Raw genomic sequence first — 26,218 nt, forward strand, 5'->3', positions numbered from 1 at the left:
TGGCAACCCTTCTTTCTCCTGGAAGAGAACACACACAACCCTGGCTCCCACTGGCAAAAGCTCTGCGTTTCCCTATGAATTGGATAGGGCAGGGATTGGCAAACTAAGGCCCGCAGGCCGGATCAGGCCCAATTGCCCTCTGGATCCGGGCCGCGGACAGTCCTGGAATCGCCGCTTGGATCGGCATAATCGCTCGGGCTGCGCAATGATTTTTCTTTGCATTTTTTTTGGGGGGGGCGTCCTTTTCCTCCCCCTCTTTGGTCTTGGTCATCATGGTGGCTAGTTTGGAATCTGCTGGATTGCTTCTGTCAACAGGTGTCTTTTGTACAGGTACTGTAACGAGCTGAGATTACAGGTAAGACCTCTCCCTTCCAGCAGGTGCTTCTTCTAATCTCAGCTCGTTACATACAGTGAAGATACCAGGTAGCCTGACGTCTGGCTGGTTGATAGGGGATCAAATACTTATTTCACTCATTATAATGCACATCAACCCCTGACTTTTGTCTTCTGGGTTTCTGGGGGGGGGGGAGTTTCCTGTTGTTATTCTGTCTCTCACAGCTACAATAAACTTACCATTAAAGTTATGGACTGGTCATTTCTTCGTCAGAGGGCAAACGTGCAAATTTAGCAGGGGATCAAATACTTTCCCCCCCCTCACTGTAGGAAAGGGAGGGGAGGGGCTGGAGGAGAGAGAAGCTCCCCTCTGCCGTGTGTGTGTGTGTGTGTGTGTGTGCGCGTGCGCAGTTCAGCCCAAAAGGTCTGGGGACGGTGAACCGGCCCCCTCCTAAAAAAGTTTGCTGGCTCCTGGGATAGGGCTTTCCCCTTATTTGAGGGAGGTCACAGGCGCCTTTGCAACCAGTCCCAATAAAGATCTCAGATTCATTTGCCTGGCCCACACACCAAACCCAAAGAGCAAAAGGCACTGCAACAACTTGCCTCAGCTACGGGCCACCCGAACTGGCCCTCCCCACCCTCCTAGCACAGTCATTCCTGCAAGGAGGAGCGCTGGAGGGCTGAAAGATGGGGACCGTAGTAGCAGCGTAAAATGAGCAGAGGCAAAGGCCTGTCGATTTTAGTGTTTTGATTAGATACTTTATTGGAAGCAAAAAATTCTGTGCATGTTTAAAAAAATCCAACCCGTGTACACATTTTCATTGCTTTAAGAACCCAAGCCACGGAAAACTCAATATTAAAAAGCAGCAAGATGGATCATGTTTTTAAATTTTTTGTGGTCTTTTTTTTTTTCTCTTCGCACACATAGAATACAACGATACAGGAAAAGTAGCCAGGCCTCCCCTTTCGTTTCTTTTCGGGAAAAGAACACATCCATCTGTTGTCGCCATATTTCAACGCTTAATTCCAGACATGCTACTTCCAGAAAGGAAAAGGGAAAGGGAAAGATAAACCACCTCTTCAATATTGCATTAAAAAGCATTGGGGTGTCTTGTTCTGCCCTTTAAACGTACGATGACATTGCTGGTATAATGCAAAGTTACTGGAAACTCAGGTCAAAGTGATGAATTTGCCATTCCAATTCCACAATGCAGGAACAGAGAGACTTTGCGTGTGCACATCCGAAGCTGGGGTGCTTGGGGAGGGGACTTCCCCCCCCCCGAAAGTGAAGGGGGGCATTGAAGATAGAAAGGGAGAGCCAGTTCTCCCCCCATTCCCCCTCCCCCCCATTTTAAACAATCACTTAGAAAAACGGAAACTCGAGAGGCCTTTCCTGGATTGCACCCCTCCCCAGCTGCAAACGCTCCTCCTACAAACAATGTATTTACAGTTGTGTTAACTTACACAGCAACTTCACAATGACTAGTACAGATTAAGAGTGCACTTCTAGAGTGAGCATGTGAATGTGTGTCCACTTCCCAGTGTGTTTCTTGGATAGCTATATCTCGTGACATTGCCAAAGCTCTAAATAGATTAACAAACACCTCCCGCCCCCACACAAAAAAAATATATATACCCTTGAAGACAGTAAAAAAAAAAGCAAAGAAATAAATATTGAAGGTTACCACGGTTAATTGTAGTCCAGTTAAAACGTAATACTAAACAACCAATTATTTAACCAAACTACGCGGAAATAACAAATACTCAAGACTCTGAAGACCCAAAATAATAATAATAAAAAATGCTAAAAACAAAGGCAAAAGTCTGCATAATTTTAAAAGTTTTGTTTCCATCTTTTGTTCCCTTCCTTTTTCATCTAAGGGACTTTTAAAATCTACTTTTACAAGTACCCCCCTCCCTTTCCATTTATCTTGAATAGTCTCTTCTGCTCTGTCTCCTCACCTCCCTCGTTACGTATTAACTTTATGCTGGATCTTTAAATGGTTGGCAGTGAAGGTGTCTCTTTTCAGAGACGGATTCACAGCTTGACCAAGTTGTCTATAGTGCCAGAACCTGTCTGAAGCCTCTGTGCCTCCCCCCATCCTCATTCTGAAGACATTCCAGCCTGCACTGCAAACTGGTTCGTTTGTTCTGTGGGGCTTCTATGTAGAGCGAACCGTTTCTAAACCCCCGGGAACAGTACCTGCAACTTTGCCCCTTTACAAAAAGCATCTTATTAGCTTTTCAAAAAGGCTACTGTTTGGGGGGGGGGGAAATGGCCAGAGGATCTCAACCAAAAAGGCAAAGCAGGCTAGTTTTGGTTTTTCGCAAAAGAACAGGCTGAACATCTGAGGACTGCTCCACGCTACCTGCCTTGGGTGCCGACTCATTTTTACCCTGCACACTCCTTTTCACCAAATCCAAACGTTCTACTCCCATTTCCACTAATTCTGTAAGTGCAATATTGAAACATTTCAAAAAAAGTTACCAAATTTGTACCTATCTTTCTGGTGGGGCTGCTGTTTTCAAAAAAGAATCACTGAAATACGCTAGGATCGTTTTGGCTCCTTTCGAAACTTCCTTATAAATAACGAAGACACTGACTTTCTTTTGTGCTTGTGAAGCTAACAGATCATCTTCACGAGACAAGCAGCAATGATGAACCGCGGCTACGTTACGGATGGGGTGGGCGGGGTGGGGGTGGGCAAGCCAATAGTCACATTGCTGCCAATGAGTCTGGGGAGGGGAAGGGGGGGGGAGAGGAAGAAGCAGTGATGGTCTGGAGAAAGGTAAGAGAAAAGCAATACACTATATTAGCACGAACAGCCGCCTTCACTGACTGGCTGCTCTTGAGGCTTTTCAAGTTTGATGTCGATCACTGTTGGGGGAAAAGTAGTTAAGGGAAATAAGAGCGGAAAGAGGAAGACAGCCTTACAGGCTGAAACACTCTCCCCTCGAGTCTCATTAAATGCCCAAACATTCAGGAAGGACGTGGCTCACCCCCCCCCCCACTTCAAAATTCTCCATGCAGATTGCGTGGAGACTTTTTGGTAGCCCTCACTCCTATGGAATAAGCCCTTCCGGAGTCTCCGGCATTGCATTCCCTACAACCCCACCCTGCAGGAAACATTGTTTCCCACTGGGTGAAAACTGCAGCTCTGCCTGCAACTATAGTGGTACCTTGCTTGTCGAACGTATTCCGTTCCAGAAGACCGTTCAAACTTCTGAAACGTTCGACAACTGAGGCACAAAGGGCGGTCTGCAAAGTCAATGGGGAAATTTTTTTTGGGGGGGGGGAATGCCATTCGACTTCCAAGGCGCGTTCGAAAACAGAAACAATTACTTCTGGGTTTTTGGAGCTCGAAAACCGAAACATTAAGCTTCCAAGGTGCTCGAAAGCCAAGGTACCACCGTATAATACTGCAAACTGCCCTGTGTTCCTCAGATGGAGGGTGGAATAGAAATTTAAACTACGGAGGAGAGAATCTGCATTATTACTGATCTTTGTAAGTTTGACCTGGGAGGCTTTTTGCAGCCTTTTTGCAGGGGGGAAACACGTCTAATGAAGGGAAAACAAGCTAAAAAGCTTTGTGTGCTGTGGGTAGTACGACACACATGTGGCAACAGAAGCAAGGACCTTTGAACATTTGTCTTCCAGCACTGTGTGTCGTGTTAACCCACCATGTCATAAATGCCTCCTTTATCAGTCTGATCAGAACAAACAATTCACACAACCATGACTAGAACTAACAATTCAGAAGGGCTGGAAGGTGATAAAAGTGGCTATCAATAGCCAGGGCAGAGGAATGACAAGCGAGGTGCCTCTGATCAAAGTTCTCCTTAGCCCATTTAGAAATCTGCTACATACATTCCAGAAGAGGTACGATTACAAGAGGACTCTGATCTCGCCTTACTTTTGAAGACTGGACTCTGTCCACTAAAGCTGACTTCCGACATCAACCTATTGGGCAATAACGACAACATCACTACGGTTTTTGATTAAAAGGGTTATCATGCCTTTTCTGTTCTGCTACCCTCGTCAGAAAAAAAGCTGTACCCACTGCCTTGCGGGACATCTTTGGCTAAACCCTACACAAATCTGGAGTGGGGTCCCTAAGATGGCATCGGCTTTCCTTTGGACATCTCAGCAAGAGGGGAGGGGAGAGAGGTCTTTTCGTCTGGGCAGCCCAGGACCTCCACACACACACTGTCCAGGTTTGCATCCTGGGGAGGGTCACGTCTATGCTACCAAAGCAGCAAAAACAACATGGGATTCAGCAATTACAAATTACTGGTCTCTGCAGCCACAGCAGGCGCTGCGATTCTCCATCAGTTCGACTTCACCCCTGGAGGCGCACTCCATTGTCTCTCGAGACAGGTTTTTACACTTCCCCCCACAGCCACCTATGATTGATAGCTGAACTAAATGGACTTTCCTTCACACCACATGGCCTAGTCGACCCAATCACTGGGTTTGAGGTCAAGTGGCAATTTCCCTGCAAAGCAAACTGACTCATGAACTCTGGCTTTTGGGCTTGCCTCAATTGCTTCAGCTACCTGCATATTGTGCACTGCAATTCCAAGTTAAAATGCTCAACCCAAGCTTCTGATAATCCCCACCTCGAGTCTCTTTTGAAGAGCTCTCTTTTTGTACTTTTTACCCACCACTATTCCGCAATTCAGAAAGCTATGCTTTCTTCAATCCCATGGACCTCGGCACCCACTCTCCTACTTAATCCACAAGCTGCAAGTGCTGGACTAAAAGGATACTGTCTTCTCTGCTTTTGTCCTGCGTGCTTTCCATCCCAGGCAAGGCAGCAGCCACACGTCGGAAAAGCTAGAAAGGGTGAGGGGGTTGGGGCAGAAGAAAACAGGAGTAAATCAGAAACACAACAACCAGTTCAGGAGGGAGGCATCTGTTGCAATACATGCACCTGCACTGGGAAAGGATCCTGTGCTCCCAGGCCACATTGCGAGCCTGTAGTTCTGCACAGGGAAAAATAGAGTCATGCATGTCTCCCCCACAACTTATCTTTTTGCATCCAGGCAAAAAGAGGTGCCTAGCACATACCATCACGATGAAACTTAAGTGCACCTCCTTCTCAACGGGAGAGGTGGGCAACGGCCCATCAATGAATTCAAGACAATTTTGTTTAACCAGGAAGTTGCTCTAAAGGTCAAGTTGTCCTCAGGATGCAAGTGACTGGGCATTTAAGGGCAATGCTAATACACATAGCCAGGGGTGGGCAGCACACAGCCTCCTGGGCGACACCCATACTTCAAATCTCAGTTTTCAAAAAACAAGATGAGAAAGCTTCGACCTCTCAGTCTCAAGGAGGCCATCGAAAGAACAATGTTTGAAAGCAGCAAACCACCTCACCACTAGGATTCCCAAATCTTTCCCCCCCAAGCTCTTATCATGCACAGCTTCTACTCTGGTTAATGGGCTGTGGCATCTCAATCTGCGCTCTCAGGTCTGGCCCAATATTCCATTTCATGGGATTATTCTTGCTCTGGGAAAAACCAGTGGGTCCTCTGTTCACCATGGTTAATCATACCGAGTAATCAAACGGTGGTGAGGAATACTGAAAAGGCCTGAACACACCTTGGTCTGCATCTTCCTAGGCTCATCCCAGCGTCACAGCTTCCGCTGCCTGCCTGAACAAAGGACTCCAAGGCCCTGGCAGTGTCTTTAAGCGATTATATTATACCACAAGCTCCTTTCTCCTGCTGACTGTGCCAGAGGGCTCCCCTTTGCAGTATTTGCCAGTATTTAAAGACCATACTTTTTTTTCTTTTTTCTTTTGGAAGTCTTTTCTAAAAACTGAGTCACTTGACAGAAACCAATTGGATTACTGTGTTTAAATCCAGCTGCTGACAACAGGCATTTTAAAGTACAGTAATCGCTTCTTTATATTTAAGCTGGGAACAAAATTATGCCTTGAGCAAGGTTGTCCACCAAAATTTACCAAACTAAAGAGAGGGAGTTGGCAAGCAAGTTAAGTCAAAGTGGATTTACCAGTCGGAGCATGCAAGAATAAATCCAATTAGGGAAACGTTACAAAAAGCCAGAAAGCTGCATAAGGAATTTGCGGTCTTCACACTCCAGTGTTCCTTTCCTAATGTTTAGTGCCTTTAGTGCCTATTTTATTTGACTCCTTGGGCTACGGATTTCTATGCAGCACGAAGGAATGGTGCTGTAGCCGGACGAAAGTGCAGCCTCATCTTTCAACGTGAACCTGAACAGCAACCAAAATGGTCAAAGGCCTGGAAACGATGCCTTATGAGGAACGGCTTAGGGAGCTCCGCTGCCGAACAGCTCTTACTGTCAGGAAGTTCTTCCTAATGTTTAGGTGGAATCTTCTTGTAGCTTGAATCCATTGCTCCGTGTCCACTTCTCTGGAGCAGCAGAAAACAACCTTTCTCCCTCCTCTGTATGACATCCTTTTATATATTTGAACATGGCTATCATATCCTTCTTTGGAGGTCTTTAAGCGGAGGCTTGACAGCCATCTGCCAGGAATGCTTTGATGGTGTTTCCTGCTTTGCAGGGGGTTGGACCTTGCGGTCTCTTCCAACTCTATGATTCTATGATTTAGTGTTGCATCCTTTTTCAGTATCCAAAAAACCAGGGTCCCTGCCTCTGCAGCTTTTCAAATGGATCTCCCAACCCAGGTTTCTCCAAGACTTGCAGCAGGCACAGGGGGTAGGCTTGCAACCCTTTCTTGGCAAATGTGAGATCTTTAAACCAATAAATCCCTGGGAAGTCAGGTTCCATCCCAAGGGGACACAAGGCATGCAAGCACACCCAGCCCAGCACATACACCTACCAAAACTCCAGAAGAATTATGTACAGTGGTACCTTGGTTCTCAAACGCCTTGGTACTCATGCAACTTGGAACCTAAACACTGCAAACCTGGGAGTAAGTCTTCCGGTTTGCGAACTTTTTTCAGAAGTCAGACGTGCTCCGTTTTGAGCGTTACACTGAGGTCTGTCTGTTTTTGCTATTTATTTTGCGTTTTTGTTTTGTTTTTGTGACTGTGTGGAACCCAGTTCAGCTACAGATTAATTGATTGTGTGACTGCAGTACATTGTTTATTGCCTTCATTTTATGGATCGATAGTCTTGTTAGATAGCAAAATTCATGTTAAATTGCTGCTATAGGGGTTGTTTTTAAAAGTCTGGAACGGATTAATCCAATCTGCATTACCTTCTATGGGAAAGCACACCTTGGTTTTGGAACACTTTGGTTTTGGAACGGACTTCTGGAAGTTTTAGAACCAAGCTTCCACTGTAGTCAGTTTTATTTTACCTGTTAAGTTTATCTGCCATTCTTAACCCCACCCCATCCCCAGCCAATAGTCTATGCTAAGGGCCGGTTCATAAGATTCTTTCAGCATACAAGAATTTGGGTGGACCTAGTCCTGGCATAGTTGAGCACACTGGGGGAAATAGTTGTTTGACTGTGTTACTGTGGGACGACGGACTACTTGACAAAGCAATCCAACAACCAATGAATCCAAAACAGCATTCTGATGAAAGCGGGGAAAGTTCTGCAAATCGACCTCAAGTTTTCTAACGTGACTGCAGTTATTTGAGCTGAAAACATGACTTTACTCCTTTGCTCCAAGAATATACCCCACTCCCTCAATTTTGGGGTGTTGCCTCCCCACCACTTACCTGTTTTACATTGTATCCTGCCTTTGCGCTAGTTTCAATAAACATTACATTCAGCTCTTTGGCTTTCCTCTCCCCTTCTTCAATAGATACTTGCCTGGAGAAAAAGGGAAGAAATTGAGCAGGATGACATTACAGGCACCTGCAATCCTGACCGCCCACCCATCCTGCAGCCACCTCCCTCATTCATCCCCCAAAAGCATTTACAGAACTGCTACCAGCTTCCACATTCTAGGTGGTCCAAGACATTAACATGAACAAGCAAGACCTGCATTTTTATAGCACTGTCAATGCACTTAAAAAGTAACCTAACAAGGGAGACAGCCCCCTGTGCCCTCAATAACTCAAGGAATTAATAGTTTTGCAGATTTTTACACAGTTTAACAAGGCATGCATATTTCAGGAAGGGTTGAGGACTTGGTGGGATAAGCCAAAAACTTCAGTGAAGAGGTGGGTGTTGCGCTAGTGTTTGGAGAAAGACTGGGAGAGACACCAGGCCACTCTTGAGAGAGCAAGGGAGAAACAGCAAATGCATTTTAAGGGAGCAGGAAGTTTTGGGTCTCATTTTGGTGACTGAAAAGATGAATCACTTCTCTAGGAATCTTCCTAACTCTCTGAAGGAGGTTTGCCCTTTTCAAGAGCTTTAGCCGCCAAGTATCCCATTTTTCGTGGGGAAACCCCCGGATTTTAATCCGTTTCCCGCTGTTCTCCCGAATGGAGAAAAATCCCGGAAATCCCCCGGATTTCCTACCTGCCAGGGAGCCTCCATTTTGGGTGCTCCCATGATCCCTAGGTAATAGGACCAGTGGTCAGGGATGATGGGAATTGTAGTCTAAAACATCTGGAGGGCCGAAGTCTGGGGATGCCTGTGCTTGACCATGTGGGGGCACTGGAAATAGGGCAGAGTGGCACCAGAAGTCGCTTCTATGCATGCCCGGCGGCCATCTTGGGTGGCCACCAAGATGGCCGCCGGACATGCGTAGAAGTGACTTCCGGTGCCACTCTGCCCTATTTCCGGTGCCCACACATGGTCAGAGCGGCCCCGGAAGCTGCTTCTACGCAACTTCCAGTGCTGCACCGCTGCTGATCCCGCATTTTTCAGTGGGAGACTTGGCAAGTATGTCAAGAGCACTCCTTGGAACTGTCAATTCATATCCCCTACCTCTTTTTGGGTGCCACCATGAGTAAGCGGTATAAATGAATCATCATCAGTTAATACCATATGTTTCTACTGAGATCATCTCTACTGCTACATTACATTTCTCCCTTTGCAAACTGACCATCTGAACATCCTAATACTGGGTGGGGTGGGGTGGGGTGGAGGAATGAGCATAAGAGTTCAAGATGCTCCAGGCTTCGGCTCCTCAGGCCTCCAGTTACAGCCCTATCTATACCTGTGAAGCTGCATACAGCCCAAGGGCAAAATCATACACCATCCTATTGTCGCACAGCACAGACTCTCTCAATATAAAAGCTGGTCGGATTGGCCACAACGGCAAGGAATGAACTGCCTTACCTCTTATCTGCTAGATCTGTTTTGTTCCCTACTAGCATTATGATGACATCGCTACCTCTTTCCGTTCTGACGTCATCAATCCACTTTGTGGTTTGCTGGAATGAGTTTACATCTAAGAAGGAAAAGTAAACAAGCCGGTGAAAGTCACCTTACAATATTCCCATCACTCTCAAAGCATCTGCGCATGATGCACCAGGTTGTCATCGGTGTCAGAGGTTAATTAAGATTTTTGGTGTGTTGAAGACTACAGGTGGGGGGGGGAAGTGATGATGAGTTCTGGACAGGGTTGCCCTCTCATATAAGGAGCAGGTTTGCAGCTTGGGGGCAACTCCTGGATCCAACCCTGACACTGGAAGATCAGGTCTTTGTCCAGATACAGCTGGTTTGCCAGCTATGCCCCCTTTGGGACAGAAGTGACTTGACCACTGAACTCCATGCTCTAGTAGTGGTTCTCAAAGGCTGTGGCAGGCCTTTGCCTGAGGTTTGGGCCACAGTGGTAGTCATCCCTTTATTAAAAAAGGGCCTTACATCTGATCCGGCTAGTTATAGACCAGTTAAGTTTGCTACCTGTAATTAGCAAATTATATGCAAAGCATCTTTACAATAAGCTAGCTGATTGGCAAGAATAGCTTCATCAGTTATCCAAACAGCAAGCAGGATTTAGACAAGGCACATCCACTACAGACCATTGCTTTGTACTAGCCCACTTTATAGATAAGTATGTTAAGAAACCAGGTGGTGTGCTTGATCTGAAAGCTGCATTTGATTCTATCTCTCAAATAAGACTGTGGGATAGGTTGAACTCTTTAATTAGAAGGGTGCGGCAGGACAGGATGGCAAGTGTGGCTGGAAGGTCCAAGGACAATCAAAGGAAAATTTAAACATTTCAGTTTAGTATGGTATAATATAGCATCAAAATATTTTTTTATTTATTTGCAGAATGTGGGTAGGTATCTTTTCAAAATGAGAGCATCAAGTGATACTGCAAGCTCACACCTCTCATTGTGTTTGCATGCATACTTTCATATGAAAAAGGCACGTTTATAATTATATTTTGGGAGTGATTCATGTTCCTATGTAGCTGCGTTGTTTTATACTTTCTGGATGTTCCATGATCATATTACAAAGTGTGTTCTATGTAGGTCTGGACAGAGAATGAAGCAAAATGTAGCACTGACCTCCGTTTTAATCTAACCCCCCTCCACTCAAAAAGACTGGGGAGAAGGGGGGCTTGAAAGTAGTTTATCACACCTGTACAGAATGGCAATTGCACATGAGTGGTTGTAAGGAGGATAGCAACGCCTTGATGCTGCTCACGGATTTGTCTCTCTCAGTCCTTTTTGGGGACAGAGAGCTTGGTACATTTTTATTCCACTTTCCTAGCAAAACAGTGGCTGCTGAGGCAGCTCACAGCAGTTGAAATCCAACGCAAGCAACAGTTAAAATCCAAGATGGTGAGCCCTGGTATGATATTTCTTGGCAACGGGGCGGGGGGGGGGGTCAGCTGCAGAGAGCCTGAACAATTCTTCATCTGACGAGAACTGAGCCCATTCCCCAGTTGTGAGCAAGAGTGGCGCTAAGTGTAAAAACTGCTTCCGCTGCTGAGATTTCATTGGCCTACTTCCACCCGGGGTTATCTGAGGCCGACTGCTTTCCTAGACTTAAAACAGAGGAAGTTCACTCAGCCGACGTGGACTTAAATAGCAACTATTGAGCAAGGAATGGCATACACCCTCAAGAGTTTGGGGCAGGGGGAGTGATTGCCTGAACAACAGTCTGTATCCTAAAATAAATTAATGGGGGGGGAGCTCCCCCCCCCGCCCGCAGACAGTCTGGGAATCAGCATATTTTTACATGAGTAGAATGTGTCCTTTTATTTAAAATGCATCTATGGGTTATTTGTGGAGCCTGCCTGGTGTTTTTACATGAGTAGAATGTGTCCTTTTATTTAAAATGCACCTCTGGGTTATTTGTGGGGCATAGGAATTTGTTCATATTTCCCCCCAAAAAAATATATTCCGCCCCCCCCACAAGGTCTGAGGGACAGTAGACCGGCCCCCTGCTGAAAACGTTTGCTGACCCCTGGACTAGATAATCCTCAGGATCCCCTTCCAAACCTACAATTTTATGATTCTATAATCAGAACCCAAAAAACTTTAGTTGTATCCATTACAGATAAGCCTGGCTGGGTAAATAACATACATTTTGCTTTTTTTATATACTTGAATGCCAACAATTCTGATTCCATCCATTTGTTCCACACAGGGTGATTTGAGATGAAGCTGCAAAAAGTTCTTGCAACTTCGTCTTTTTTTAACTTAAAAAATGCTTTGCTTGTGTTTTTCGTTTGTCATGTGAAGATTTTTTTTTAAAAAAAATATATTAGTTCTTAAAGATGTACATACCTCAGTTGGAAATGAAAGAGCAAAACTGATTAGGAAAGAAAGAAATGTGGCACATGAGAGGGGTGTGTGTGTGTGTCACAATCCTTGGAGCTCACACCCAGCTATTAGGAGCAGCGGAGAAGCAAACAGCAGATGACTTCAGTGGAGAAGTTTGAGAACTACAGTTTGCAGAAGCCAAACACACATGACAGTGACACCCACAGAACAGCAGATAACTAAGATGGCGATGAGGTCAGCTTGCTTTTCAGGAATTCTGGGCACACAGGGTGGGGTGAGGGGAGAGAAGTGAAAAATGGAACAGAAAAGAGGTAGAGGTTTTGCTTCAAGGGTGAAAATCCTAGCACACCTTTGGGCAAACGTACCACGGTCCACTCAAGAAGAGAATCTTACAGATATTATGCTGTGTATAGGAGACAGTGCTTAAAATTTAGAACACCGGGGTGCCAGGGGTCTCGCTTGTGAAGCCCGAAGGAGCTCCTCTTTGAAGTCCCCAATGTGCACATTAATTTTGTGTAGTCAGCAGTGAGGAAATGCTTTCTGCACATGGCTCAAAGACACTCTTCCATCAATGCACATTGCAGGTGCAAGCTCCGGCTAGCTGCAAGGTTCGGCTCAAGTGAACTCAATTCAAAACATGTTCCTACACACGAAACGTAATAGAAAAGTCTCCCACTTGAAGCTCCAAGCCAGAAAGAGTTTCCATGCCACAATGAGGAACAAGCAGGTGAAGGTGGTACGGCATGCACAGCTAGGCTTGAAGATGTATGTGTGTATAGATGTGAGAAAGAGAAAGAGGGAGGGAGGGAGAGCAGAGAGTACCAGAAATGCAGAAATTCCCCCCCCCCACTCACTTGTGATATCATAAACAACAACTGCAACAGTGGAGTCACGAATGTAGCTAGGAATCAAGCTCCTGAACCGCTCTTGACCTGCTGTGTCCCACAATTGCAACCGTACCTAACGGAAATCAAGTCAAAACAAGCAAGAAAGAAAAAAAACAAAGTCAAAGCCAGAGCAAAATATACCTACTTGTGATATCGTAAACTACTACAGCAGCAGCAGAGTCACGGATGTAACTGGGAATGAGGCTACGGAAACGTTCCTGACCCGCAGTATCCCACAGCTGCAACCTGATCTGTGGGATGGGAGAAAATTAAAAAAAAAAGCCAAACTGCCACTAAAAATGAATAAATTTTCGATTGCTTTTTTTTTTTAAAGAACAAAAAAGCGAAGTAAAAATGATATAAAACTCATGCATGGAAGGAACCGCTTTAGGGTTGGGCGAGCGGAAGCAGAAGGGCGGGACTTTTCAGTGGCCCTCCCACAGGTTGCGCAGCTGCCAATCATCAGAGAGCAGCGCCAATTTGCAGCTTTCCTTCACAGGCAGGAGAAGTGGGTGTCCTGCTGCAGCTTGCAGGGGAACGTTTAGAAGCATTCCCTCCAGAGGGACCGCCCCTCTCTTGTGCCAAGGGCACGCGGTGGCCAAAAGATCAGACCAAATCGGATCTTTCATGAGGATCCAGTGGCTGTCAACAATCAGCAGAGCAGTGATCAAATGTGTTTCAATCAGCAAAGCCAATCGCCAGCCAGCAGCCACGTAGAGAGAATCATTTTGGTTAAAAGGAGAGTGTCAATACACAAACAAACCAGCATTCATGACGGGCATTCGCATAAAGCGATCTGACAATACCCCAGAAAGGAATGAGAAGCCTAGGATCATCAGGGGCACCCACACTGTTGGACGCGGGTCCAGTGCTACAAGTAAATTCCATTTAGATTCCATGAACATCACCTCTGCCAATACATTTCCTAATACACCAGCCTGGGGGAAAGCAACCGCCATGTTAAAGAGATGGAACCAAGAGGTGGCAAACAGTGGGGTTGCCTTTTAACTATGTAGAATTTGAGAGCAGGCAAGCTCCTGTGCTTTTTTGGTTAAAACATTTTTGTTCTCGTGGGTCCTTGGATATCGGGAGGGTTTCACTGCTGTTTCATTCTCAGATGTGAGAGGCAATTTTGTACTGGTTGAAGTACTGTTTAACGAACTTCGTTATTAAGTTATGTGTCTGGCATTATTTATTATGCACAGTATCCTGCATCCTTTGGGTGAAGGAGCAAGAAATAAGCGATACAAACAAACTTGTGACGCCCAAATCAGCTCGGTTTCACTTGGGCGCCTTGGGTTGTATCTGCCTTCTGTTTCCCATTTGAAAGGGGCATGGTCTGAAGGCACAAAATGTAGCATCCTTGGCTCCATCATAGAAGATGGATTATAATGAGATACCTAAAAAGTAAATATATATATATCCGCTGCCTCAGTGTTGTTGCAAGGATTAAAAACAATGTACAATAAAATTAAAAACCGGAAAGGTGTGTGTGTGTGTGTGTGTGTGTGTGTTTTAAAGGGCCAGCATCATTTTGTGACAGCCAAATTTGAGCTTCTAAATCAGGCACCCAGCCATTCCCTTTTATGTCTGTCTGTGATGGTTAGGACCTATGTTAGGAGGGGTGAAGGAATTGCTTTTTAACAGTTCATGTTTTGATATTATGCTTTGAGGCTCTTGAATATAGCTACCAGTAAGCTTAAGAAATAAATAACACAGTAACAATAAAATGTTGTTATTCTTTACAATCATCTCTGATTGCTTGGGTTGAAGAAACAGCAGCAGATATTGCAAATAAAGAAAAACAGATGTAGGGAGCAGAGGATCACTTTTGCATTCTGTTCAATGAAAGACCTGGAAAACGCAAAGGTCTGCATCCTCCTGGCTCAGCAGTGGGGAAGCTGTGGGGGTTCCAGATGTTGCTGGGCGACAACTCCCATCATCCCTGGACATGGACATGCTACCCAATGATGGGAACTGGAGTCCAACATCTGGAGGTCACATGTTTCCCTCCCTGTCTCAGCTCAAGAACAGACTATCCAATAAAGAAAAACCACCTTACTTATTTTGCATCTCTAATTAGGGAAGTAAGGCAGCTTTTGCCCACTGTGTTTATTGCTAGCTGGCTTGAATGAGTTTATCTGCAAAGCAAACAAAAAGCCAATCAGTAGAAAAATGTCCCATAAAATCTACAAGTGTTCCACTGAGATCTAGGTTTGTGTTTTCACATAAAGTCTGTTCTACAGCAGTGTGATCTAATTGTAAGCCTCCAAATGCACACTGAACCATACATTTTTCAAGCCAATGTAGGCATGCCATATGGCAAGAGTTTGCACTGACAGGGACAGAGGCAGAATCTCCAGCCATGACCCAATACAGACATGGTTGGAACGCCAGGCTGCTCTCGCATTTGGACCCAAGTTCCATCTAGATTGTGAATGTGCTCCCTGGACTAGAGTAGTCCAGTTACTACAAAAGCCTTACTCACTGTGCGATCTTCCAGGTACATGGTTTTTGATAAGAAGTCGATGCCAATAGTTGCCTGCAAAACAAAGTTTTCATCAATGAGCAAATAAGTTAGTTTTTCTTAGGTTGCTTAGGTCGTGTTCCCAACAACCAAAGATCTACCCTGCCATTTGGAAAGGACAAAAATACCTCATATAGTGGCCACAATGCCAGGGCCACTTATTCCTACAATACTGAACAATAGGGGGGGGGACTCATTTCTGATCTTAAGTAAATGGCCAGCAATAATCTATAGGGATGCAATCACAATAATCCATGGATCATGAAATTTACCCAATGGCAGGATCCACTGGAACTGCTCAAATGCAGAACATGCAACAAGGGAGGGCAAACAGTTATACGGTAAGGGTTTCCCAAAGGGGAGTGTCCCCAAAATCAGACTGCTTCATTTGGCGAAGACCCTCCAATGTTTTTCTGCCTCCACAAAAACAATTTCAAAGGTCACAGCATAAATAGTGTGTTATGTGCCATACAGGACATGGATGTGATGTGGCCCCTGCTCAGAGTATTTAGGAGAATAGAACTAGCAAGGGAGAAGTGAAGGAAACCATGTAAAGCTGGAGTGAAGAAGGTAGTTTTAGACCTGAGAGGGAAGGGGGGGGGAGAGAGAGAGAGAGAGAGAAAGGAGCAGCAGGCAATGGTAGAGAAGATTGAACATTTCTTTCAGCCATATTGGCTTTCATGCAGAGGGATATAATCAACACCCTATCTGGGGAAGGAAAGGTATCTTCCCCACTGAAAATTAGCTTGGGAGGGGTGGCAACAGGATTCACCTTCTTTCATAGCAACATTGGGTGCTGATAATTCATGCCATTCCATTTTAGGTTTTCCAGATGGGCCATGGAACCTTCTTGAACACACTTAAAAGTCTGGTCATTTCCAGCTAATAATATGGAAGTTCTAAACACAACCAAAGCTCCACCTAATTGCCAAATCCAGCTGAACAAACACCTATTCCAAAATGGGTGTATCTACATCACAACTTTTAAACTACTTTAACAAGTCAAACCCTCTTCCAGAGAAGCCTGGGAACTATACTTCTGCATGGGATCCAACAGAATTCTCAGCAACCTCCCCAAATGACAATTCTCGTGAATCTCTGATACGTTATTTGCCCAGATACTTCTCCAAGACTGCTGCTGAAGAAGACAAGCCAACAAAGAGTAGTCAATATAGCTATGGCAACTGCTTTTCTTTTGTACACTCAACAAGTCTGCTTTAAGATTTGAACAGAATCCCATGCACGCAAGTTCCCCATTACATGACTGACTGCTAATCTGCCCCTTCTTGTGACTTTAATATATTCCTGTGTCTCCACCCAACACCACTGCAGCATTCCATTCTGCCAAATGTGGTACCTCTTTGGAATTAGGCAAATGAAGGATGGGATTCACTAAAAATATACAAGATGGTCGAAATGATAAGGCCCCGCAGGGCTTCTAGACAAACAAGGCATTTCTGTGCTTGCCAAAGCAGCAAAATTTGGTCTTCGACAAGGAGTACATGTGTGTTTGCAGAGATTCATATATAAAAATCTGAGACAATATACAAGCATGGGGGAAAACTGCACACACTGTTAGCAATTAAAAATTGAGCCTTTTGCTCTCCGTGCTATGAGAATCCTCCTCTACAAAATGTGCCATTTCATCTCCTTCAGTTTTTCTGACACCCAGTAGGAAACGCTGTACTGATTTGCAAGTCTGTTCCGCTGTTCTCCTGAAGGCGGCTTATTAATACCTGGCAGGCAACAGCTGAAGTCCTGCACAGCAGCTAGCAAGCACATGCAGCACCACATACACACACAGCAAATTTTAAATGCAATCTTCTTAATTTTTCTAGCGACTGACAACAGTATGAAGGATATTCTGTCTAGGTGCTGAGCGGCACTGATTTGCTTGCTGTCTTATTTCCACCACCAAACCCTAGATAGCCCCAGGCTTGTGAGAAGCCTTCCAGACATAGCTTTTTATCAGGAAGGAGTACCTAAGCTAGAAGAATCTCCCAAGGGGAAATGAAGGAGAAGCCCATTCCCACCTGGTCTAGACAAGCAAGAACAGCACCCAATCCCAGCTTCTGATATAGAGGTCAGACCTTTATTGCATCCACTGAGGACTAATCGCCTCTGATGAAAACTGAAAAGAAACAGTGACCATTTCCTGTACTCTGAGTTAACTTTTATATCTGTCAAAACAAGGGACATTTCTGCACAGTTAATAACAGCATCTGTCCATCTGTTCCCTTTTCCATGTACAGTAAAGATCTTAAGTTCCAAGGCATGGCAAGTCTTACGGTTTTAAGTAGAGGTTGGATGTCTCCCTGAAAGAGTTTGCAACCTTATCAGGCTCTGCCATGGAACATCTCGTACCATAAGCAAGAGTTTCTCAAGTTTTGTCTAAAGCCCTTCTCTTGTAATTGGGACTCACTTGTTTATCCTACCCCTGAAGCAACAGAAAGCAAATTTGTGCCATCATCTAAGCGACAGCCACTTAAAATCTGAAGATGGCTATTGCCTCTTAATAGTCGCTTGTTCAGGCTAAACACGTCCAACAGCTTCAGTCTTTTGTCTTGTGACCTAAAGGCTCTACGCCCTTCACCATCTTTACCAACCTCCTCTGAACGCAGCTCAATAAAATATTTTGCCCTTTAAGCCATTAATATGCTGGCCAGGGAAACTGGGATCTTCTTCCATGAAGGTGAAAAGAAGGTGAGAGAAACATCTGCTTGCTTGAATAGCCTAAGGAGTGGGGATTGGCCTAAATCAGTGGTCCCCAAACTAAGGCCCGGGGGCTGGATGCGGCCCAATCACCTTCTAAATCCGGCCTGCGGATGGTCCGGGAATCAGCATGTTTTTACATGAGTAGAATGTTTCCTTTTATTTAAAATGCATCTCTGGGTTATTTGTGGGGCCTGCCTGGTGTTTTTACATGAGTAGAAAGTGTGCTTTTATTTAAAATGCATCTCTGGGTTATTTGTGGGGCATAGGAATTCATTCAGGTTTTTTTTTCAAAATATAGTCCGCCCCCCCACAAGGTCTGAGGGACAGTAGACTGGCCCCCTGCTGAAAAAGTTTGCTGACCCCTGGCCTAAATCATATATTGCTCTTAAGACTCCAAGTATTCTATGGGACCAACATAGCAAAACAAGCAAGATTGCTTCCTGCATGAATTCTGAGAAGTCACCTGTCCTTTTTTAACCACATAATTCTCACCTCATCATCTTTCTGGTGGCAGCACCCCAATTACAGAACACTCCCATGAGTTATTTGATTAGCACCCAGATTAGAAGTCTTCAAGTAAAAGATAAATTCATTTTTATTTGTCCAGGCCTTTGGGTCTTAGAAGGAGTTAGCTCCCTAAATTACTAGGGCTGTGAGTGACTGTCACTGCTGATTTATAGATAGTTCACTGTAATTTCATGGTTTAATTATCGTTTTACTACTATATTGTTTGCTTTCGGTAATTTTATATTGATAGCCACTCTGGGATCCTGTTTGAAGGAAAAGAATATAAAAAAATACATAAAATAGAGCAGTCCCTCAATTGAGAAGTGCAGCAATGCAGACCACCTATTCTCCCTACTAGTGGCTTAGTTTTTAAAATTCAGAATCACAGCATTCACATCTCAACCCTTATGGCTATTAAAATCATTTATGTGGTGAAGGCTTTGAAGCCACAGGGAAGGCCTTAGTACCTGCCTATACAGTTCCTGAACCGTCTCCCATGATTGCGTTTCTCCACTATGCCTAGCCTATTTTATACTTCATCTTCACTAAGCATTCTCTGAAGATCTCATATTTGGTAGCAGTGAAAGTTTCTTACAAATTATGCAAATTCAGGTGAAATCTGCGCAATTTATTACGAGCACACCACTGGCGCTCCCCCTTGGGTCAAGGTGGTTTCCCCTCTCCTTAGACAGGAAAAACACACAGGGCTGGCAATTATGGTTGCAGAGCTCTCTGAGCATGTGCCGTACAGGCGTGAGCTAATGTTAAGACTCGAATCAGAGGGACAAAGACAGTTAAGCGAGCCTTACAAGTAACTGTTCTGCAGATCCTTCTCTCCTTTCACACTGCTGGTCTTTCCCTACCCCTACCCCCCAGACAGAGCTGCCTTTCCCCAGCTACAAAAGATACTGCTGCCTGTCTCAAGCTGTCCACACAGACAGTGTGCTTCACTAGATTAGCAGACAGGAAACACAAGTGGTGGATGGGCACACAAATCCAATAGAACTGCTCTGCAATCATTCAGGCCACAAAACATAACTAGGGTGGTGCTGGAAGGATGGGCAGATGCAATTCGGGGTCAAATTATATTTGCACAATGCAAATCAAGGCAAAGTGAAATACAGGGCAGAGTCTGTCCACCAGAGATGCCTTGCAGTTTCAACCTTTTAGCCATTCACTTTACAATTGGTTCGTTCATTATACCAAGATTCCTTTCCATCGAGATAGCCCTATTATTATAGAGCACTGAGGGTCAAAGATCCAAGCCAAAATCTAGGGCACATGTTCCACAGAGAAAGAGAGGACTGAAAGAGGACCATGAGAAAGACAGATGATTACATAAAAGAACTGCTTCAACAGCTCTGTAATTACAGTGGCCGGAAATGGAAAATATGTTTGCTCCATTGGGAAGCTTGAGGCATATCCAAGTTGTCCTGTGCCACAAAAGCTTTGCCAAATCTGCTGACCCAACAGGAATTTCTATTTGGCCATTAGGCCAAGTGTTGCTCACGTTGCAGGAAAGACTAATTCATAACTGGAAGGAAATATGTTAAGAACCACCCTTACAGATTATTTTAAAGTAGGGGGAAAGCACCCCCAAAGTGTGTTTAGCAAGGAGCCCATATGTAGAGAGACTTCTTAAGTCCTGCTTGTGGGGTTTCCTTGATGACTTAAGACATATTTGGAAATGGGATTCTCAGGAGCGCCTTGCTGCCCAATACTTGCAATGCATGCAATTGCTCTCTTAGTGATGTCTGGGCTCAATCCTAGAAGCTAGATTCACTCAACTGCAGGTTGCAGAGAGTATTTCCTCACCAAGAACAACCAACAATATCAAGTGTACTAAGCCCGAATACCACAAGTTAGCCCTACATAGAAAGTAGGCATGTGCATTTGCTGTGTGTGTATCCTGCACCCCATAGTCACTTTTGACTGGACTTAACAGTCTAGTCTGGGTAAATTCTTATGTCTGAGCTGGATCAAGCTGTTAACAAGGTGTCTCATGGCGGATCAGGGACTCCCTAAGCTTCCAAGTGGCTCTGTGGCTTTGGTTAACCTAACAAAAGGTACGGCCATTTTTTTCTCTCCCCCTTTGAGAAAGTAAACCAATCTCCCCGAGCACAAATCATTATTATTTTTAAAAGCAAGTGGAAGGGGTCTATTGTCTCCCAGCTGTACAGTGTTAAAGTCACATGAAAGTCTCTATTATTGGGAACCCGCATTCGATAAATCCCTGCATTATATAAGCTGACATTTGTAAATCATGAAACAAATACTGTCTTACCTGGTAGGTGTTGTCAAAGCTGTCATACATGAATCTGGTGATCAAAGAGGTCTTCCCCACTGGAGGACAAAATTGAGAGAGTATTAGTCACATCCAAAAAATGCATTCCAGGTGTTACACTTAAGTTGTAGCAGAATATTGCCATATAATCAAACCCACAAAGAGGAAAATCATCCAGTATAGATAGCATTTTGAGAGTAAAGATGCTTCAGGAGGGGGAGGCAACACCAGATCAGAGCAAGAGACTATATAAGGTTACTAGCTTTACTCTTTTTTTACATTCTTGTGGTTGCGTAGAACATCAAAGGTGTAGGGTTTTTTTAAGATGCCGTTTTCTTTGGGGGGGGGGAGACAATCTTTGACATGTTCTATAAAAGTATTCATTTACAGCCCCACTCATAAAATCTCAAGGTGGTGCACAATATAAAATACCGTAAAACCAGACAAAATATACTGTTATCTACTAGGTACATTCAAACAGGGTGAAATATATGACAAGATCTTAAATTATAAGCTCTTACATGAGGATTGTTATAAAAGACTTTCATTTGCAAAATCTATAAAGTACATTTCATCCACGTTTTTCAAGATTTTGATCTGCAAGTTTCATGAAGCTCATTTCAGCCTACATAATGACTATTTGTGTGGCTCATATTGGACACACTTCCCTATAAGGTGCCAAAAAGGATCTCTTTCATATAAATGTCTTCAAGTACTGGGATCTCACCATTTTAATTCAGTGAGGACTGTTAATGTGCAAGATTGCTGAAGGGATACCACAATGAAGTACCTTTCCAGAGATTATAAGAATCAACAATAGCCGCTTCCCGCTGTGTCTGTAATTAAAGAGAAGCAGTGGGCTCTGCTCTTAATATGCAGAGATTTACATAATGCAAGAACGCCCACTCAAAAGTACAGTATTCAGAGGAATGGGACCTGAGGATTCGGTGACACAATACATTCCTATGTTCAAAGCACTCCACCCTTTGTAACAGAATACCAGCCAGTAGAGCAAACAAGTAATGGAATCTGCACTGTTACTTGTAGTATTTACTCTCGCTGTATTAGAAGGGCATTATAGCTTATGGGTACCTAAGAGGGGTGTACTGGATCAGGCCAGCGGCCCATCTATGTTACATTCAATCCCACCTTCTGTGGGAGGAAATTAAATACAGTATATGAATCCCTGTGGACCCATGTGTGTGGGTGAACAACAAAAGAATTGGCGGGGTGCTTGGATTCAAAACATGGGGCTAGCAAAAAGAGAACCCCAGTGGCAAAGTATTAAACTCATAACAATAAGCGGCACTATAAAGTGTTAGGAATACAGGTTGCTAAACCTTTTTATGCCGTTGAGCTTCTAGCCCTCTTGCAATCAGCAGACCACACAATGTTAAGTTTAAAATGTTTCACTTGCAGACTCAAGGTATCAGTCATGCATTGTTCCGTGCAGCAACACGGGTAGTACAGGAAGAAAACCCTTGGGTAGAAAATACAGAATATAGTTCCAAACCAGTGCTCAAAGTTTGGGAGCAAGCTTTCACATGCTATCCTTCGTTGGTTACATTGTGTGGGAAGGAGGGAGGGAGAAAGGAAGTGGAAAGGCTTCACTTCCTCCCTCTCCAAAGGAGAGGGTTGTGCCTAGCTGAGTCTGTCTAGCAACACAACTCTATTTTCCTCTACCCATTCATGCGCTAACTAGAAGTCCTGTATAGTAGTTATGTTTGCCTGCAATCTCTCACACCCAACGGGCATGCAGGAACACCATTCAACACCGTTCATGACAGTAAGAGCTGTTCGGCAGTGGAATTTGCTACCAAGGAGTGTGGTGGAGTCTCCTTCTTTGGAGGTCTTTAAGCAGAGGCTTGACAGGCATATGTCAAGAATGCTTTGATGGTGTTTCCTGCTTGTCAGGGGGTTGGACTGGATGGCCCTTGTGGTCTCTTCCAACTCTATGATTCTATGATTCTAAATATCAGTCATTTAAGAGTATATTTCTGAAAGCTAGCAAGGAAAGCCAAAGCAGCTATTTCTAGTGCGAGCAGCTGCTCACATGGATTCAAGCAGCCAGGAACATCATGTACTGCTAAGAGAGCAGGAGGGGAGTCTATTGCCTCAGTTGTCGTTCGGTGGCTTGCATGTGCAATGGTGAGCTTTTAGGCAAATGTTCACACAAAACTGTGACATCTCATAATTCTGCACACCAGTCAAATTAAAATGTAAAGAAATGTGGCAATTAGCCAGGGCTTGGGGGAAAAAAAGGTCTGTCTTGGCAAGGAGTTTGGTTGCATTGCCCTTCAAACAAGCTCTAGGAAAGAACACAGGCAAGCTTTTAGGGTTAGCACTTATCTACATGGCTACACTGCTATACAGTATACCATGACTTTAGTTCAGCTATTTGAAAGCATTCTTTTTGCCAATGATGACTCTGGTGTTTGAAAGCTGCAATGCAAATCTTGCAACTATTTCCCTGGCTACCTCTTCACCACAGTTTACATAATTGATTGAGGAGTTTGAACTGCATGCTTTGTGCAAGGAATTGATGCATGGGTGGGGGAAAAGCAAAAATGCAATCCTGCTTTGATTCCATTCCATTGAGAGGAGGAGCCAACAGGTATTCTGGGAACTCCCCCCCCCCCGCCCCGTTTCCATTTAGTAGCTCCTCTGATTGGATTGAAAAGTTGAAAATTTATTTTAAAATGTAGATTCTGCTGGTAGATTCCTACTGTGTGTGTGTGTTTTTTTAAAAAAAACATTTTAGTCCTCAGGACTGTAACACAGAGGAAGAGGGAAAGCTAGTAGCCTCCTGCAATTGATTGCTGAATTCCCCACCAGTGTTTCTTAAAATGGCACCAAGAGCAATTTCCCAGATTAAAACTGGAGACACACTTTCTGTTCCACTCAAAAAGGCTTTTCCCCCCTTGATCAACTCCTTGACCCCCACCTGAAGCATTCTTGCAAATGAAGGACATACCAGTAAGTATTGCCTCCTACCCTCCTCTTTTACTTCATCAGACCATGCTTTCTGACCACTGATGATCTTCTGAGCTTCTACATCTCTCTCTCTCTCAAGTAATCATTGGTGCAGCATTTGTGTGTCATTTTTTTTAAAAAAAACACACACACACAAATGTATAGAATGGGAGTTCTCCTTGGTGCTGAAATTGGGGGTGGGCTGCACATGACAGACATCCTGAGAGTGTATACTGGATACTGTATACCTAATCAAATGTTTGGATGCTTTTTTAATGTTTCACTTTCACTTTTATTTTATTGCATTGTTTAAACAATTTTGTTGTTTCCTGACTGGGGCTCGGGGTGGGATAAAATGAAATAAATACTATAGTCAGAGCTTTGGCAACTGACGACTTTTAATGAAGGGGCTGGTACAATGCTCTTTTTGTAATTAGTGGTATGGTTCTAATAGATTTTATATGTGTGTATAGTTTTGATTCTGTCGATGTTTAATTGTTCTTTCTATGTTTTTAGCAGTTCATGTTTTTTATGTGTACGCTGCCTTGGAAAAAGGTGGATTATAAATAAAACAACAACACAAAGCAAGGACACTGAGCCAGACACTACACCAGATGCATGGGTAAGAGTTTGCTTCCAGATGATGTGACTGCCACATACTATTGCTTTTTAAGAAAACTGGATTCGTCGACAATAGCTATACTAGCTAATAGATCTGAGAGTTAAATGAAACCTGCAGATTTAGAGGTAGCATATCTTTGAACAATAAATGTTTTGGGGTGATATTGCCTCAATGCTCGGCTCATAGGCTTCCTAGACACATATTGTGGCTACTGATGGAAACAGAATGCTAGACTAGATGGAGAATCTATGATCCAATAGAGCTCTAATGTCCTGTATCAATGATTATGGCAAGTGCTCTCTGGAGACTCAGACAATGCAGAATGAGAATAAAGTCTACACAGCATACAATACTTGTACTCACCTTATACTGCAGTTTTATATAAAGCAACTTCATCATTAAATACCAGTATTATAAAGCACTCTTTAAAAGATTAATGGTCAATCATAATGAATTTACTGGAACTCAAAGGTCACCCGCAATTATTTTTATTATTTTAACTAGAATTCAACTGGTGCCAAAAAAAAGCAGATTTGACCACTGGACAGATCAAATATTGTCAAACATTTGAGTCAAGATTTCAAAATGAACAAGTTCTAGAAGCCAAATTAACAAGCTTCCATTTTTCTTGAACCTTCCTGTGCTCACAGATGCATAAAACAGCTCATGTCCAGTAGGAGGAGGAGGGAGACGCTCTCTGCATGCATGTGTAAACCAGATTCCTGCAGAGTGAGAGAGCAAAGGATCCCTGCAACTGCCATCATATGACACCATGATGTAAGATGAAAAGCAGGCTTCCACATACACAAAATTACACTTGCTTCATGAAACATTTGGCAAGCCAACTGAGTGTTGCCCAACCTTAATTCACAATAAGGTTCAGCAGTAATTAACTGAGTATTTTGAATACCCCCCTGCCTCATTTATTCAACATTTTCAAGGCTTTCTATGTTAAGTTATGGAGGGGGGAAAGTGGTTTTTCTAGGGATTTGTCCCCACATCCACGCTACCCCCCTGAGCCTTTATATCAAAATACCAGTGGTGACCTTTGCCAAAATCTTTAGGTGGACTTACAGAAGCACCCAATACAGTATATTTCTTGCCACATCACTGAATAAGGTTCTAGGCCATGACGTAAATGCCCTTCACTTGCTTGAAAAAAGAAAAGCATGGGTTAGTGTGCCCCTGTTTTTGTAGGTTAAACAGCTTAGACAGATATGCTAGAGTCACAGAAAGAAATGAATATTTAAGAGTACAGAGTATACTGTGACTTGTATATAAAGTGGGTGAGATAATATGGAAACTCACAATAAAATTCAGCTAAATAGAAGAATGTTTAAAATTCTCTAGAATCATCATCCAGATGCAGCAACTGATAGCTAAATTTTCCCCAAAAAATCTCAAAAACAAAGCAAGTCTTTAGCTTTCAAAAGGGCTCGGAGGCTTTCAACTGCAAAGCTAAGAGTCTCAAGCATTAGTATCCTAAGCAGCCCTCTCCACTGGCATGCTGAGACAAAGCCATTTTTTAAAAAAGTACTGTAGTAGTAACAGGCCATGAGCTAAGTATACAAGACTAAAGGGATGACGGAAGCATGCATGAATATTTATGACTGTCTGGTGTAGAAGAAGCAGAAATGGAAGCTAGAGTAGAGTGAAATGGCATGAAATAATGAGGAATGACACCCAGCTAGCAGGAGAGCATCCTCAGAAGAGAGAAAATTCTGCATACTCTGGCTCCATTGGAAGAGGGGAGTGGGGGGGGAATCAACCCTAA

General features: G+C 43.8%; 1 protein-coding gene across 2 annotated transcripts in view; it reads right to left on the reverse strand.

The window, feature by feature from the left end:
- Window positions 1-1,070: 1,070 nt before the first annotated feature.
- The window catches only part of RAB6A (RAB6A, member RAS oncogene family), a 48,068-nt gene continuing 22,920 nt past the window's right edge, over window positions 1,071-26,218 (reverse strand). Inside the window, exons 2-8 of one of the 2 annotated variants that reach the window (XM_088668880.1) lie at window positions 20,850-20,908; window positions 15,305-15,358; window positions 12,784-12,889; window positions 9,528-9,639; window positions 8,015-8,108; window positions 5,104-5,170; window positions 1,071-3,211 (exon numbers count right to left, since the gene is read on the reverse strand). In XM_088668880.1, the coding sequence (XP_088525006.1) occupies window positions 3,147-3,211; window positions 5,104-5,170; window positions 8,015-8,108; window positions 9,528-9,639; window positions 12,784-12,889; window positions 15,305-15,358; window positions 20,850-20,908 (557 nt within the window). In that variant the 3' untranslated portion in view covers window positions 1,071-3,146. Of the gene's footprint in view, window positions 3,212-5,103; window positions 5,171-8,014; window positions 8,109-9,527; window positions 9,640-12,783; window positions 12,890-12,961; window positions 13,068-15,304; window positions 15,359-20,849; window positions 20,909-26,218 lie in introns of both variants that reach the window. The other variant, XM_088668881.1, reaches the window with a different exon arrangement.

Source organism: Zootoca vivipara, chromosome 4 (genome assembly GCF_965207765.1).
Source record: "Zootoca vivipara chromosome 4, rZooViv2.hap1.1, whole genome shotgun sequence".
NCBI classification, from domain to species: domain Eukaryota; kingdom Metazoa; phylum Chordata; class Lepidosauria; order Squamata; family Lacertidae; genus Zootoca; species Zootoca vivipara.